Here is a 17,383-nt window from a genome sequence, read left to right as displayed (position 1 = left end):
TGAAATTTTTAGGCTGAACCAAAAAAGTGAAATGCTTAGCCGAAAACCGAGAGTCAAACATATCACCACATACTTGTTTTGACTTGTTAAAGAAGGTTCATTATAAAATGATGAATTCAATTCAAATAACTGACATGCCTATTACTAAATACTAATTTTAAGTGTTAAGTGTCTGTCTCTCACCCCCAAATATATACCCTTCTGAAGGAAAGCAATCCCTGTAAAACGACCACATAAGCATTTATGAAATTAAAAAACTCAGACAAGTTGATAAAGAAGAAAACTTGTTGAAAAATTGAATATGCAAATAACACAGACAAGTTCATTGCACTTAGAGTGACGTTATATAGAAAAATAAATAGCTTGCAGCGGCTACATTGCAAAATCTCGCGCTTTTTTTTTAATAAGTTATTTTTGCAGCAATTAATTTTTAACAGATAGAAAAGTGAATAGTGAAAAAAAACCAAGTATAAGGAACTTATGATGGTGTGGTAGTTGGCGCAGTCTAATGCAACAAACGAGTCACTCATATTGTAAAAATAGTCAATTTAAATCTCACCGTAGGTAGCTTTGCACCTGCTAACTGACTGAATGTCACACACAAAGTACATTTTTACAAATTAAATTGGTTCAACTGTAGTAAGTTGGATATATAGCATAACCATGTAAATATTAGCTAACAGCAGGCTCGTGGTGAACGAAACTCGGAACCAGAAGGACAAACTCTTTTTGGAGTAATTCCTTTCCTTCTCATGTGAAAAATGAAAAATAAACAGCTGCGTCGTGCGCCAACTTCAACCTTAGTGAAAGCCAGCTTCGAACGGCTCGCCTCACTTTTGACGTAACTTTATCACAGCATCGTTCTTTTGCAAACCTTTCTTTCAGTTTTACTTTGTATTTCCAACGGAACCTAAAGTGGAGTTTGGGTCATCTCCGGCCCAAAAAATCTTTCAGTGCCAAAAATTTGGTGCATCCCTAGTTCTTGTGCGTGAAACTTAGAAATCACTGATATTGCTAATGTTTTTTTTTTCTGGGACTTTCCCCGTTATTGTGTGTAGATGTACCACCGAATACGCCACTCGGAATGCATATACAGAGTGACGATGGAAAAGCTGTCTTACCACAGCATTTGCACCGCAGAAGAATGGAAAACACTCACTCAACTCAATCTCCCTACACCCATTTACAAAGAGATCGAAACGTAAGTAATCTAATGTTGTAAGACATTTTAAATGCGTGATTGTCCCTCAGAGACGTATGAAGCTCGTGTTGCTTAAAGAGTTATTTAAATCCCTTCTAATTTTTTGGGACTATCTTAAACTACAGCAGATCCCCAGTATATGGTGTCCTCGTCTTACGACATTTTTGATTTAGGGTGTGGAACAAGATGTTGTTCCGCCTCTCTTTACGGCATTTTCCTTTTCTATAATATATAAATACTTATTAATTTGGTTCAACAAGAAAATACTTCTAGTTGTCCAAAGAACTCCTCTTTCTCCTGCAGGTTTCACTTTGACATAAGTCCATTTGAGGAGATCTGGCCTGCAGTTTTCATCTACATGGTCCACAGCTCCTGTGGAAAGACCAGGTGAGGAACACCCAATGTGCCGAAATCCGATTTCCTGATCCGTTTTCCCGCCCGGCATAGCTTTGAGCTGGAGAAGCTGTGCCGGTTCACCATGTCAGTACGCAAGAACTACAGGCGTGTGCCCTACCACAACTGGAAGCATGCTGTGACCGTGGCCCACTGCATGTATGCCATCCTCCAGAAGACCCCGGGGACGTTCACAGAGCTTGAGGTCCGCCACTTTCAGGGTTACCAGCGGATTTGATATGTTGCGACTTTGTGACAGCAAGAAGGATCTTTCCTTTTGCAGAAGAAGGGACTTTTGATAGCCTGCCTGTGTCACGACCTGGACCATCGAGGGTACAGCAACACGTACCTGCAGAAGTTCGACCACCCGCTGGCTGCTCTCTACTCCACTTCCACCATGGAGCAGCATCACTTCTCTCAGACTGTCTCCATTTTGCAGGTAGAGCTCCAAAATGTGCACAAATTCAGAAGCACACCTCAGTGGCATTCCTGCCCAGAGCAGTTCCTTGGTTTACGTCTTATAGCCTAGCTGAAGTGAACGCCTCATAAGTGGAGCTTTTGCTTTTTTATTGATCTCTTTGTTTCTCATAGCTGGAAGGGCACAATATTTTCTCCAACCTCAATTCCAGCGAGTACGAGCAGGTGCTAGAGATCATTCGCAAGGCCATCATTGCCACTGACCTGGCGCTTTACTTCACTAACCACCAGCAGCTGTCGGAGCTTCTTTCTTCGGGTGGGCTGGACTTCAATAACCACTCTCATAGGTGAGCTCACTGCTGTTTGTAATCTTTTAAGTTTGTTCGGTTTTTAGTATTGAACACCTGCAAAAGAGATTGAATAGGATGTTTAGTACTATTAGCAAAAGAATGTTTAGCAGATACTGAAAATAAGGAGAAAAGACTTCAGTTGATTTTGAACTTGTAAGAACAGGGAACCTCAGATAAGAGATTCCAACCCGTTCAAAAGGCCCTCCCCTGAGCCTTCACTTATTTCAAACTTTCTCGGTTACAAAGCAGATCCGCCTTAATAGGTTGGGAAAATCTAACCACGGCAACAAGAGTGGCCGATAGTGACAATGATGTTGACAGTTCATAATAGTCAAAAAATAAAACAACAGTGCACAATCATAGTCAAAATAACGGACTTGCAACCTATGCAATCTCCTTTGGAGGTGTCTGAGAATAAACTTATCAAAATTCTTTAAAATTGCCCTAATACATGGTCATTGTCTTGGAAATTGGAAATAAAAAATTGGAATACAGTAGATAAAATATTAGGCTGTTTTGAGGTAAAATTACTGCACAGCAGGGGATAGAAATCTGTGGTAATGCGTTCCGAATTGGGATGCAACTAACGATTTTTTTTAAATAATTGATCAATTATTCTTATTCTTTCGATGAATCAATGAATCAGATTTTTTAGAAACTCGTTTTTAGTATTCTAAATTCAATTATTGAAGTTTCTGATACATGGAAAAATAGAGCACTAAACAACTGAAAATTCTGTGATATAAAACAATACAAAATCCGAGGATTGTCAAATAATTTAACAATGCAAATGATTGAAATACTCTTTTCCTACCACCTTATCCAAGGATCACATTACAATTAAATATATCATACAAAACAAAAACAACGAAAAAGCAATAAATTAAATTTTATTCGTAGCAAAATTTTTATCCGCCAAAAAATATCAAAAATGTAAACCAACTTTTCAAAATGGTGTCAATAAATTTGTTTTATTTTGGGTTAAATCTTTCAATATGATAAATATTTCCAATGTTCAAATGATATAGATATAATTTGCATTAGAATCTGGCCCTTATGTTGACACAAAATTGTCATTATTATTTTTCTTTTTACTTTATTCCATGAAAAAGAAAATTAATTGCCTTTGGTCTGACATTACTTGAGCTCGTTAAGTGGAGTAGCAGGTGGATGCAAAGGAGGGAGGAGACAATACTTCCATTTACAAGGATTGTCATGCCTTTGATACATTTCATTGCTTTAATCGACCCACTTATTTTTGGTAATAGTCTTGATCGCCATTTGTGTGCCTTTTTTGTCTTTCTTTAAAATCGCAAGCTTTGTTTCCATGGTTACCATGTTTTCTATTTTGGGACCAATATCAGTTAAATACAGTACAAATAAATAATGTATCGCAGACCCGCAAAGTCTTTACGAACGGAGCGAAGGACATTGTGGGTTATTGTTCAGACAATCACATGTCGACATTTTCATGATGCCGTGACGTAGACGCAAACCAATAACAGACCACCATTTTATACAACATCGACCAAAAGCAGACAAGCATCTTAGAAACGTTACTCTACACACGCACAAACTCTGCAATATTTTAGTTTTCTCCGTTTTCTGGCATGCAAAACTATTGATTGTTGATGTCGTGTAAAGGGTGGAAATGCCGTAAAGGGGGGCTGAAAAAAACATCATATTCCACACTGCAAGGTGAAAGTTTTGTTCCATATTCCAGGGGTAAACTGGATCTGTTACAAAGACCATGTTGTTCTCAATTTATGCAGCACCCTCTGATGGCTAGTATATTTTAGTTAGGCATGTTTTGTCCAAAATGAGCCAAACGTGCCTTTTTTATAACCTTCCCCTTTAAAATCAGATTATTTTTAACGAGCAGCATACGAGCACGGCAGGCGATAATGTAGCTTTTCTCACCTCCAGGGACCGTGTGATTGGTCTGATGATGACAGCATGTGACCTGTGCTCCGTAACTAAGCAGTGGCAGATCACACGACTCACAGCCAACGACATCTACGCGGAATTCTGGGCCGAGGTACCGATGCTAATGTTCCGATACATTTGATGTATTATTCGTACGGAATTAAAGCGTTTCTGATCCACAGGGGGATGAAATGAAGAAGATCGGGATGCAGCCCATTTCAATGATGGATCGAGACAAGAAGGATGAAGTCCCTCAAGGCCAAGTAAGACAAGCTCTCTCATTTTGAGATTTTGTTGCTAATTTACATTGGCATTCAAGGTATAATTGTAACCCACAAAAATACATAAGCTATTAAACCAGAAGTGTGTGTAATACCTGTCCTTCATTTTTTTAGGTGGGATTCTACAATGCCGTGGCAATTCCATGTTACACAACACTCGCAAATCTTTTCCCACCATCCAGTCCACTTCTGAAAGCATGCAAGTAAGAAACCTATACTAGTCTTAATAATTAATGTAACCAAATTCCAAGAGATGAAAATGGAAATTAATGGCTTTGGTTTCAAATTACAGTATTTTCTGCACAATGAGGCGCACTGGGTTACAAGGCGCACCCTCCAAAAAGTTTTTTGTCCTATATTTTCCATGCATAAGGCGCACTGGACTATAAGGTGCTACAGTGGGAACGTCAACGAAACAGTCAGATAGTTCAGTCAAACTTATTAACCCCTTAACATTCCGATGGCTCGCAAAGAAGCAAATACAGTCTCCGACACGTACGGACACGGTGTCTGCACGATGTCACCAATCACTCAAATGTGTCATTCCACATATCATCAGGAAGGTTAAACTCTTGGGATTCAAGAAATGCCAACCATATCCTAGTTTGTATTTTCTTTTTCACTGGCAACTGTGTGTACAGCAAAGTAAGAATTTCATTGTGCAGGGAAACGTGGTTCTTTACTGTGCATATGAAAATAAACACATTGAATTGAATTTTAAAATAGACTCATCACAGAAACATCAAGATCAGTCTGAAACATGATACTGGGAAAAGATAAAGCCAGAGTAGCTCACCAAAGTTGTCTTGCAGCCATCACATTCAATAATAATACGCAACCATGGTTCTCTTATATCCGTGAGTATAGTAAATACATAATCCAAAACACGCAATAATGAAAACAAATTAAAAAAAAATCTGCCGAGAAGTATCTCTCTATCGATGGACATTGCTTGTTGCTAGCTGTCTGTTTAGCCCCATAATTCCTGTTTACAAATCCAGACTAGTAAAAAAGGTTTTCTCCAGGCCGTCGAGCAACCAAGCATTCTATTCACATCTTTTCGGCCAATTGGAGGCTTTGTTTTGCCCTGCTTTAGCCTAGGTGAGCCTGTAAATGCTAAAAAGGACCCAGCATACATCGTGGAGTACTTTTCCTACGGGGGAAAAAAATCGAGTCGGTGGCTGCTTGTCTTAGTTGCGAAACCTTGCGACTCATTATTGATCCATTTATAAGGCGCAATGTATTATAAGGCGTATGGTCAGCTTTTGAAAAAAGAAATAAAGGCTTTTAGGCTTGCCTTATAGTGCGAAAAATACGGTACCTTTGAAATAAAGTAGATCCATGGTATATGGCATTAATCTATTCTGAAGTAAGTGAAATTGCCTATGGTAATTTGATAATAGTTTCCAAATCCCTTTTACCCCAGGTAAAAACATCCATATTAAAAAAATGTATATAGAAGGTACTACTTATGTGCAATATAGTTGTAAATGATTAAATATCAGATAAATAAATATGCATATGAAGGAAAAAGGACATTTGATTTACCTTTGGTGTGATGTGACTTGAGCTGGTACAGTGGATGCAGAGGAGAAGGGACACGGCATATTAAACATAAAACTGATTTTTAAAATTACACTTGCGAGGATTGTTATGGTCTTAAAAAACTTTGTTGCTTTAATCACCTTCTTATTCTCAATAATAGTGTCAATCGTCGATTGTTATTGCAATGTAACTTTGCAGGGGGAGCCTTATTTCTCGATGAGTGCTAGTTTCAATTTTCAAAGTTTTTTTTTTCTTTCTTTAGCATCTCTGCGAGCCTTGGGGCTCATATCTAATAAATACAGTACAATACAATATTGTATTGCCAATGTTGAGCAAAGAGCATTGTAGAGTGGAGTTCAGCCAAAAGCATGCAAACCAACAGCAGACCAGAATCGTAAACGACATCAACCAATAGCAGGCTGGCCCCTTAGATTTGCAACTCATCAGATGCACAAACACCGCAAGTTTTTGGGCACGCAAAACAATTAGTTTTAAATGTCGTTTAATGAGACAAATGCTGTAACGAGGGGGCTGAAAAAACATCTTATTCCACTGAATCTGATAATGTTTGGCCAAGAGGATGATGTTCGAACATTATTACAGAAAAAGATCATCCTAGTTTTTAGTGCAAAACAAAACATTTTTGTTATAGAAGACTGTTATGTAAATGTTTGATGAAAAATCTAGTTTTCGACAATGAAGAAGACTCTAGTTTTTGGTGTAGATGGAAACAAAACGTGGACTGTATCTCTTTGACCTAACCTCATAATACTGTTGTCTGTTTCATTTTCCAATGTTTTACTTGGTCCACCCATCATTTTCATGTATTATTGTTTTGTTTTCAGGGAGAACTTGAGCCAATGGGAGAAAATAGCGCATGGCGAAGTGGAGGACGTAGTCCCCATCCGACCTCCCGATTCAGGACCTGTCAAGGTGGACAACTGACTACCAAAGGCTTGACTGCTCTTCACAACAACCTGAACTTTGCTGCAGTCACAAAGCTTTTTTTAAATTTTTCTTTAAAAGGGGTGAGAAGCGGGGCTAGATCAGCAAAAAGGCGCCTTGACTTAACAAAAACACACAAGTTACCTCACTGGGTGACGAAGGTGTCCATGCTGATGTGTTCACCCATCCCAGAGACTGACAGCAAAGGGGGTAGGACAAAAAAAACCTACATCCACTTCGTTTGGGAATTTATTTGTTGAAATGGATTTTGTGCCATTTTGGATTTGTTTTTTTGGGCTTTATGTTATTTCGTATTAGGTTTTATTATTATTATTATTTCTTTGTGGTCTTGCATTTGAGAGGCCTTACACTGAACCTTTAACCGGAAGGTGAGGTGAAACCTTGTCTTTTTTTTTGTTGTTTTTTGCAAATGGTACTGTTTGCCTTCTGCAGTAAATGGGTCACTACTACTTCAGCAAGGTATTCAGAGACGTCAGGAATGTGTCCGTCAGGGGGAAAGGGGGGCAGGGGCATCAGAATGTTGTTTTTTTCTTACTTTTTGAGCAACAAATCCTTTGCAGTACTTGAATAAAGACACACAACCTGTTTGAATGCAGACGGCAGAAATCCCGGTACAAAATTCAATAGTTAAAACAATGCCTCCTTTGGCAGTCAACTGGCAATGAGACTAGGGATGCACCGAAATGAAAATTCAAGGCCTATACTGAAAACCGAAAATGTGAAATGTTTGGCATACAACCAAAAATGAAACAAAGGACAAACATTATCAATTTTGTTTCCAAAGGCGTAGTATAATTAAGAGTAGTGGAATCTGCACTGCAGGCAAAAAAATCGTGTGTCAAAATTAATTTAAATGGTTTCTTCTATTGTGGAAATTTAAGGTGACTTGTGGAGAGACAGACACTCAACAAACTCTTAAAATGAGCTTCTAGTAGTATAGTTATTCATGTTTTTATATCGTACATTATTTCTTAGCAAGTCACTGCAGTAAAAGTACGGTATATAATTCTTATATATATAATATATAAGCAGCTGTGTCATGCACCATATCCGCCCTGAGTGAAAGATAGCTTCGCACGGTTCACCTCACTTTATACAAGACATTCGTCAGTTCAGTTTTTAATTTTTTTTTCCTTTCGGACAAAACTGAAAATGTCATCGTCTTGTGGAAAATTCGGTGCATCCCTACTCAAGACTTTTGCAAGCAGTCACGAATGTTTATAAAACATCTTGAGGACATTTTACACGGGATTTCTTCACACACGTACATGTGTGGAAACGAGACTTAAGCACGGCTTTGTTTCGTCAATGTCGAATCTGCTAAGCTGCATGTAACTCTGGGACTTGATTCCTCACTTTACCGTCCACTTCTTTTTCTGCAAACAAGATCTTCCTAAAGACATTTTCTCAGCTGTGTTCTGAACAGTCATTCCAGTGGACGCTGTCCTGCTAATAATTGGGTTTGCAAAGGCAAACGTGGCCCCCCCTCAACAGAGTCATTGTGCACTTTCTTTAGAAAAAGTCTACACCAGGGGTCTCCAACGTGGTGGTTGACTGTCCCTATTTTAGTCCTACATGTAATAATTACAACCTAGTAATAACATGATAATAACATAGTAAAACCATAACATGATTCAGGGTTCGTACGGGTGCTTGAAATCCTTGAAAATGCTTGAATTGTAATGTTGTTTCTTGGCAGTCTAAACCCTATAAATAAAGAAAACATTTTGTTTTTTTAAATGACGCAGCCAAGCCTGCTCTGGTGGCTTGTCATTATGGCGTTGTTATATGACGCGTCACCGCCCCCTACTGGTCGCACCCAAGCTTTTTTTTTTAGAAAAATGGCTCTTTTGGCTCAGCTCACTGATTTTCCAGATTTTTTTCTCAATGTCATAATGATCAATGATAATAAAAACTATGCACCAAATTATTTGGTAATTTGTAAATTAATATGTTTTATCAGGGTATCCCATACACATGAAATAGAAAATCAAAACATTCACAGGTCAACAAAAAAAAAAATACAAAATAATTTTAGGTCTTTACACACTGAACAGATTTAAATTCAAACAACAACACAAAATCTCAGAAAACGCATACAAAATTAAAAACATTAACTTTTCAGATAGATAGATAATTTATTAATACCCGTAGGGAAGTTGACATTTCCAGCAGTATCCTCATGTTAAAAAATAAAATAAAACAAGAGATATAGAATACAAAAATACCCAGTATAACATGTAGAATAAAAAGCACTTAAATAATGTTCCCAAAGTTAGACACTGCAGTAAAAATAAAGCAAAATATGCAAATGTGAGATTAGGGCTCAATGTGGGCTTTTACTCCCCTGGGTGGAGTTAAAGAGCCTCATGGCATGACAGAGAAAGGATCTCCTCAGTCTGTCTGTGGAACAAGACAGCGCTACAAATATATGTTAAACTGCAAAAATATTGATTACTGTATTTACAATTCTATTTTAAACAATTTAGACAAAGATCCTCTAAAAACATGCAAAAAAATATAAAATAAAAACATAAATTAGAATAAGTAAAACAAAAGGAGAGATTGAATGCACTCCGCTTTGGAGCAATCAATATCATTAAAATGAGTCCAAATTTGGCTCCTTTATCTCCTTTTATATATATAGTACTTTCTTTTTTGTCTTCCAAATTCAACTCTATTATTACCCAACACCTATAGATCCCTTTCCGTGTTGTAAACATGTGTGACGTATTAAAGCTGCGCGTGCATTGTTGAAGCAGAATGCTGCAGCAGAATTCATGTCAGTTTATAGTAGCCCACTGACACGAAAAAAATCATAGATAGGAATAGCTCGTAAATTTATGCTAGCAGCAAAATAGCTACTTTTTTTTTAATCATCAAAGTAAAAAAAGAAAACACGTTCTTTCAATCAGTGCTGGATTTCTTCCTTAAAAGGTACTGGAACTGGGCCATGAAAAAAAGACGTATGAACCCTGATAAATGTCATTTTAGAAATCGGTAGCCCTTTGCACAAATATGTAACCAAAAGGGTTCTCTCACCTTCAAAAGTTGGTGACCCCTGGTCTACACACCCCTAATAAATGTCTTTCTGTGTTGAAACAGGGGTGAGTAGACTTTGTCTAATGTTCTGTTGATCCACTGAATGTGGCATCGGTGTGTTCAGTCTTACTGTTCAGATTTGCTTCCAATAAGTTATGACCAAGAGCAACAGTTAGCATGCACTTAAACTGAAGTTGATCTATAATTTGCATTTTAAAAGTACAGTGGACCCGCAGGATACGGCAACCCCACCTTACAATGTTTTTACATTACCGGAGGGAAAAATATGATTTTCCAACCCCGCACTACGGCTTCCCCCCACTATACGACGTAAACAACTTATTTTGCGTGGCCTAAACTTTTCAAATTTCAATTTTGCGTTGCTCCTGTATATGCCAAGTTACATCTCCAAGATGCCTCTCAGTTATTGGGCGACGTCATAAAATGCTGGTTTGCGATTGGTTTGCACCACGGTATCAAAATAATGTTGATAGGCTATTGGCTAAACTCTCTCCCACAATGCTTTTCTTTTTCTGTTCAAAAACATCCAACTGCATGCCCAAACACGTTTAAAATTCAAACTTTGCGGTGGTTGTGCATATGTAGAGTTACGTCTTCGTCGTGCCTGTTTGCCATTTGTCACCACCATATAAAATTCTGGTTTGCATCATGGCATCATGAAAATGCTAATACTGTACTGTATGAACACCCGAACAACACTGGTTTTCTCTTTTTGTTCATGTTAGAACCACATATGCTTTGTAATTTGTGAGTTAGTGCGTTACAATACTGTATTTTTTCTACAGTTTTTATTCGCCATGTGTCTAAGGCTTGCAGTGATGCTAAAGGGAGAAGAAAAAACATGATAACCAGGGAAACGAAGCTCGGAGAAATATGAAGAAGGGACACAAATCAATAACCTCGCTAAATTTCAAGGCCATAACCAATTGATGAAGGAGACTATTATTAAAAATAAGGAGACAATTAAAACAAGGAAATCTTCTAAGTGCTGTACAATCTTAGCAAAAGGAAGTTTCAAAATCAGTTTCAATTATAATCAATAGTCAATAGTCTTCACCCTCCTATGCCTCCCCCCACTAACTCCACCGTACCAGTAAATAGTTTTCCTTAACATGTGTAATTATTTCTAATGTTATTTAATCATATGCACATACACATAAGTAGTACCTCCTAGATACTATTTTGTTATTTTAATGTTTTGTATCTGAGGCACCGGGGATTAAAAACACATAAACTACGCATTACCATAGGTTTCCTCCTTGCTATACGGCAATTTCACTTTATGACCCCATCTCAGACCGGATTAACGTCGTATCTCTGGGGTCTACTGTACAGTTATAGGTGTGTACTGTGTACAATCTAGAATTATTTTTCTCTAACGGTGCTAAACTGAATGGCAGTCATGCACTTTTTTTAGTGTGCACGCGTAAGAATGTGTGTACGAATCTGACAGCCGACAACTTTTCACCCCACATGGTTGAGAACACGGTGACGTCCACAACACTGCACTGTTCCTTCTACTCTTCTGCACCAGTTATATCGTTATCTGCACTATGGTTAGCATATCTTTATTATTGATGATGATGACTATTATTGCTATTATACCTATTATTTTCTTAATTAGAATTAAATTTAAATTAACTTATATTTTTTATACAAAGAAAAATAATGTGGGAGTTTGGTTTTTTTTTGTCCGAGACAAGCGAAAAGCTCCAAACATGTTACTGTTACCCTGAATAATAGAGGAATGTTTTCAAATGTAAATGTAAGCAGTAGCCAAAACGAATTTTATTAAATACCTGAAAAATACAAAACGAATGCTGGATTTTATTTTTCTTTACATGTCATAACCATTGTGGGATTTAATTGTGATGCTTTTTAGGAAAATTTGGTGATTAATATCAAGTCTTGCATCTCTGCTAGCTTTTAGCATGGAATTTAAACGTTTTATCAATTAAGGGTTAGGTTTATGGATAGAGGGTTACATAGAGTTATAGTTAGGATTTAGACTTTGGGGTTTGAGGTTTAAGGCTTGGGGTAAGGTTTTGGGTTAGTTTTAGAGGGTAAGGTTTAGGATTGAGGGATAGAGTTTGGGTACAGTTTGGATTTAGGATTGGAGGTTTAGGCTTAGTTTGGGTTTAAGGTTTAGGTTAGAGTTAGGATTAAGGTTTAGGGGTAGAGTATGATTAGTGGTTTAGGGTCAGCAGGTTTAGAAAGGGTTTAGGGATTGAGGGTTAGGGTAAAGCCTTTATTGACAGGGGATAGGAGTTAAGAGTAGGATCAGCAGTTTAGGGTTAGATGGTTTGAGTAGAGTTTAGGGTTAGTCACAATCCGAACGTAATCGACACAGCGATGTATACTGTCATCAAATCAAAGGGAAAAGTCGAATATGGGCAGGTTCCTCAGAGACTGACTGTCGAGCTGCCTTCAATGACGTCTTTGATGATGTGCGTGAAGACTCATTTGGATTTGGATGCATCCTGAGGGAAATTAAAACTGTTCCATTTTATTTTGGAGCATGTGCCGTCACATATGCCAGGCGGGACAACAAATCCCTGGCGTGTTGTGCCCACCAAAGTGGCACAGGCATCAGTTCTGGTGAGTCAGACAAGGAAAGCTCCTAATTGAGAAGTGATGACAGTGGAGCATTTTTCGATTTGAACTTTAGAGGGCAGCATTCACTTGAAAACAATAACAGACTTGCCATATTTCGATTACATTTTAATGACTCCAGAACGTGTGAAATATTTGTTTGCGTGATTACATTACTTAAAATAAAGAAATTTATCACAATTTTCTAATTTTATTAGACATTTGTGTAAGTAAATCAGTAAGATTATATTTCACCATTTCATCATGTATTCCTGATAAATTTGTGATGACATCAGCTGTTTAGTGTCCACAAACACCACAAAGGAGACGAAACAACCGATTAGGGACTCGTCCAGATAGATGAAATTGACTTTTGCTCCCTTGTAGGAACGACTTCCCCGCTGTCCCTTGTGACCTAATCACAGGTCAAAGTCTGCTTCCAGTGTTATTGTCATCGCTCACTTGCTGGAGTTGTTCTCGCCCTGTTGACACTATTCGGACATTCTTGCCACTACCATGCAGTTCCGGATTCTTCTTCTGCTCCTTTTTGTGTCTGCTGGTTCCTGTGCCACACTGGGCCTATACCAATCCTCAGCACAAGAGGCAGATGCGGCTCCTAAGCTGGATCTTCAAGACCAGGACGAGAAACTTTTAGCCAGTTCTGACAGTCCTGAAGAGGGAGATGAAAGCCAAGAAGTAAAAGAGAAGCAAGAGGTAGAAAAGAAGCAAGAACCTGAAGCCAAAGATGAGACAAAAGAGGAAAGCAATGAGATACAGCCAGTCCAGATAAATGTTTCTGCAGCCCTTGACAACAACCACAGCAGTTGGAGCATCATGTCGATCCGAAATGGTTTCCAAACCGTGCATGGCTACTTTGACTCCTTAGTGGAGCTAGCGGGGGGACGCAATGGCATTTGTCAGTACCGCTGCAGATACGGTGAGTCCAGTTCACATCTTTGTGTTGATTTAATTCACTAGTCTCTTGTGAACATTTTTTGTGCATGACATTCTTTCTGCATCTTCTTCAGGAGAAAGTCCTCAACCTCGTCCCGGCTACAAGCACCAAGAGCCCAACGGCTGCAGCAGTTCCATGGTGGGATTCCAGGTGGATGTTACATAACAGAAAAAGCATGATTTAATGGACAAATTCTGACTCAAACGCAAACCTTTTCTTGTTCCAGCTCGACCTCGGCATTCCTGCCATGACGGAGTGCTGCAACCAACTCGATGTTTGCTACGACAACTGCGGTATCAACAAATACGATTGCGACTCTAAATTCCGGTCTTGCCTACTCAACATCTGTTCCGACCTAAAGAGGAGTCTCGGCTTTGTTTCTGAAGTGCAAGGTGAGATTTTTGCATGTTTGTTCAGCTATGATAATGTGATCAACTGGGGAAAAAAACAGTTGTCAACACTTGAGATAAGTCAATAAATCATATAAAATATTCTGATCAACAGTTTGAATCTACAAACATTAAAATTTATTACAAGTATTGACAATGGTTGATTAAGCAAAATCAAAACACACCACTAAAATTTTGAATAAAAAAACAAAACCCGAAATTGGCATGTTTTAAATTTGATGTAAATCCAACATATTTATTATTTGCTATTCATAATTTGCTTCCTTATTTCATTTATTTATATTATTATTTTATATAACAGAAACAAAAAGTCGTGATACTGTATTTCAAAGAGGGGGAATCAAATTTGTAACTTGTTAACACCTATTTATAATTGTGAAAGCGTATTATTGTAACAGTCATCTAAAAAACGTTTAACTCAAAATGTTTTATGTATATTTTGCATTTTTGCATGTTTAGAATTGTAAAGATTTCATTAAAAAAATAGCGCTGTTGCACAGCAATGGTATGTTGATTGTCTTTTTATATTTACATTATTTTAACATGAACGTATTATTTATCTCGCGGGGGTGCTGGAGCCCATCCTAGACCCAAGCAAACCTAGTGAGGATAAGCGGCGCAGAAAATGGATGGGTGGATATCGTTTATACTACAGACAGTTTGCAGACAAAGTGTAAGAACATGCTTATACACACAAGGGTGTAGTTTCAGCATGGACAGAGGGGATGTGCCCCCCACCAATATCAAGCAGTCATTATTTTCTTCCGACCAATATTAAGTGATCGCTTGAAAAAATGTACCCAGCAATGCCAAGACCAAACCTATGCCCTTACATACAGATATTGTAACATTTGAGTACATGCAGATATATATACATTCTCTTGAATTCATTAAGACCATTTGCGTTTTTTCTTAAATGATCATTTTAAATTCCAAAATAAAAGCCATTGCAACAAATTGGATTCCAAAAACAATGGCAACGGTGGTCCTTCTGATCACTAGAAAGATTTTAGTGGTTGGAAACTATTGCAACCACTGCAAAGTAGTATTACATTTTTTTTTTCTAAACCCCAAGCCATTATTATATTCAAGCATTGTTATATTTGTCGGGAACTCTCCATTCTATTAACAGTAAAAATCCGCTTTGCATCTTTCCCACCTCAAATCCTAGCCTGTGAGTCGATGGCAGATGCCTTGCACAGCACAGTGTGGACACTCGGATGCAGACCTTACATGAACAGCCAGAGGGCAGCCTGCGTTTGTGATGGAGAAGAGAAGGATGAACTGTGACAACATGGACAATGTTTTTCATCGTGGAAACAAAATACGGCGCTTTTGCACAAATGAAAGACGTATGACATGCTGAAAGAATCAAAATGGGGCCCAAACAATGAGATGGAACTGTATTATTATTTATATGAGTGTTATTGTTGCAGGAAATAAAATAATTATTGTTATTGGTATTATTAGTATTTTTACCAAGATGTTATAAACTTATATTCTGCATTACTTGTCACCACTGGGTTTCACGCACAGGTGATCATGACGTATTTCCAGTAAAATTCAGGTTTGGATGTTCATGTTCAGCTCTTTTGGCTCGGCTCACTGATGAGAGTCTGCTCTTTCGGTTCCCAAACGCCTTTTCACATCGGTTTTGTTTCTTTAATCGGTATATTAACAATAACAATGTGACACTTTTCACAAAAATAATAAAAAAACATTGGAAAAATGCATTATACTAGTTTAATAGCAATACAAAAAAGGATTTTAGAGTGAAGTTTTAGGTCATTCAAACACGAATTTTCTTTTCTTTTTTAAATGAGCTACTTTAAAGTCAATCAACACAGAATCCCTAGGAAAAATAATGAAAATGATCAACTCTTCGTGACCATAAGTTATCAAACAAAATGACTTTCATCAATGCGCAATTCAAATTTGAACCTAGACTGAGACTACACCGAACCAATGAAAAACACACAAAGAATATCATTTAAAACGTGTGGTTTAAAAAATGTATTGGAGCGAGCCGGCTCCCGTCGTTTACTTCAAAGAGTCTGCTTATAGATTCGTTACGTTCGCAAACGGCACATTACTATTGATTGTCAACTTTTGACTAACATTTTCTTCAGTCCAACGCGACGGGTCATCTTTTGTTGGAGTCAGCCTAGCGTACCTTGAGGTAAACTATACAACATTTCAAAATCATTTAGCCTTTCAAAGCATGAATGTATATTTTACGTCAGGATGGAAATTGTGTTTAAAAAAAAAAAACGCGGCAATTGGCTAGCTAGCACCCTCTACGTTGACGACGTCAGTTCGGTTCAACGTTTCTTATTTTACTGTGTTTAACTCAATGGGAAATTAAACTATTCATGTTCAATACGTTATTCAAACAATAGAACGAGTCAGTAACTTACACTGTTTAATTTTTTTTTTTTCAGTGAGAGTCGACTTTTACGTTATCGTAATACGACGGTCCTTGTGGTCTTACATATGCCTAGTGCGCATGCGCACAGGGCTGATTGCGATTTCCCACTAAGTGTACTTACAATTTTCGTTTTGATTTTAGTCTTATTTGAATCTTTCACTGCTTCAAAATACTGTTTTTAAGCTTGAGTTTTTTTCCTGTCATAGCTTTTTAGCATGGTGTTTGTTGACGACAGTAATCATGTACTGATAGAGGCACGCCATGCCTCGTTATGTCATGAGTAAAAGGTAATTTTGCATAAATTTTGGGTTTTGTTGGGAATTAAATATTGAAATGTATCGTTTACCAAATTGTTCAAATTACTGGTAGTTATCTGACTCCATTTACCAAACACAACCTACATTCACCAAACAATGCGCGCTTGTTTCTCGATGGAAAAGATAAACAAGAAGAGCAGACATTTTCACACGGGAGAAGATTTAATTTCATTAGCAATTTAACTAAGTGAACTCCATCGAATATGGTAGAATTAGCGTCACTCGAATCTCTGTGAAACCCTCTCTTCAAGTCCTGCAGCCTTTTCCCCTCGGCCCACATCTTTCCGCAAGATGGTGTGTCGGCTCCTCCCATGGGTGTGCCAATGAAGCCCAACGTAAGCTCCACCACCTCGCCGCGATGTCTGGAAAACTCAAAACAGCGGAGAGCATTTCTCAAACAATGCCTACCGTCTTCAGTCTTCTGGGCCTTTCTGCATCATCGGCTGTGCTGACTATTTTATTAGCCTCACGTCCCGTTCCTGCCATTCCGGTAAACAATATTTTCTACCAGGGTGCCCTGAACTTTCATTGCTCATTGA

General features: G+C 38.0%; 2 protein-coding genes and 1 long non-coding RNA gene across 5 annotated transcripts in view; 2 read left to right on the top strand and 1 right to left on the bottom strand.

The window, feature by feature from the left end:
• The window catches only part of pde10a (phosphodiesterase 10A), a 101,162-nt gene extending 92,249 nt beyond the window's left edge, over nucleotides 1–8,913 (top strand). For all 3 annotated transcript variants that reach the window (XM_088350805.1, XM_088350804.1, XM_088350803.1), the window contains exons 14-22: nucleotides 1,059–1,201; nucleotides 1,505–1,588; nucleotides 1,649–1,799; nucleotides 1,878–2,033; nucleotides 2,186–2,358; nucleotides 4,288–4,399; nucleotides 4,470–4,550; nucleotides 4,683–4,771; nucleotides 6,959–8,913. In XM_088350805.1, coding sequence (XP_088206931.1) covers nucleotides 1,059–1,201; nucleotides 1,505–1,588; nucleotides 1,649–1,799; nucleotides 1,878–2,033; nucleotides 2,186–2,358; nucleotides 4,288–4,399; nucleotides 4,470–4,550; nucleotides 4,683–4,771; nucleotides 6,959–7,058 — 1,089 coding nt within the window. In that variant the 3' untranslated portion in view covers nucleotides 7,059–8,913. The remainder of the gene's footprint in view (nucleotides 1–1,058; nucleotides 1,202–1,504; nucleotides 1,589–1,648; nucleotides 1,800–1,877; nucleotides 2,034–2,185; nucleotides 2,359–4,287; nucleotides 4,400–4,469; nucleotides 4,551–4,682; nucleotides 4,772–6,958) is intronic.
• On the bottom strand, nucleotides 233–15,383 carry LOC148354109 (uncharacterized). The gene is made up of 3 exons (XR_015852398.1): nucleotides 15,259–15,383; nucleotides 1,944–2,415; nucleotides 233–1,868 (listed from the first exon to the last, which is right to left on the bottom strand). It is a non-coding gene; the product is annotated as an uncharacterized LOC148354109 (long non-coding RNA).
• Nucleotides 13,083–15,511, top strand: pla2g12b (phospholipase A2, group XIIB). Its single transcript, XM_088350806.1, has 4 exons — nucleotides 13,083–13,671; nucleotides 13,763–13,839; nucleotides 13,916–14,081; nucleotides 15,271–15,511. Exons 1-4 carry the CDS (start codon nucleotides 13,251–13,253, stop codon nucleotides 15,387–15,389), a joined length of 783 nt encoding a protein of 260 aa, XP_088206932.1. The 5' UTR covers nucleotides 13,083–13,250; the 3' UTR covers nucleotides 15,390–15,511.
• The last annotated feature ends 1,872 nt before the right edge of the window (nucleotides 15,512–17,383 follow it).

The sequence above is a fragment of the Urocampus carinirostris genome, chromosome 13 (genome assembly GCF_059441175.1).
Source record: "Urocampus carinirostris isolate Australia breed hairy pipefish chromosome 13, RoL_Ucar_1.0, whole genome shotgun sequence".
Taxonomy (NCBI): Eukaryota; Metazoa; Chordata; class Actinopteri; order Syngnathiformes; family Syngnathidae; genus Urocampus; species Urocampus carinirostris.
The sequence above is the reverse complement of the archived record's forward strand: the minus strand, read 5'-3'. Positions and strand labels throughout refer to the sequence as shown.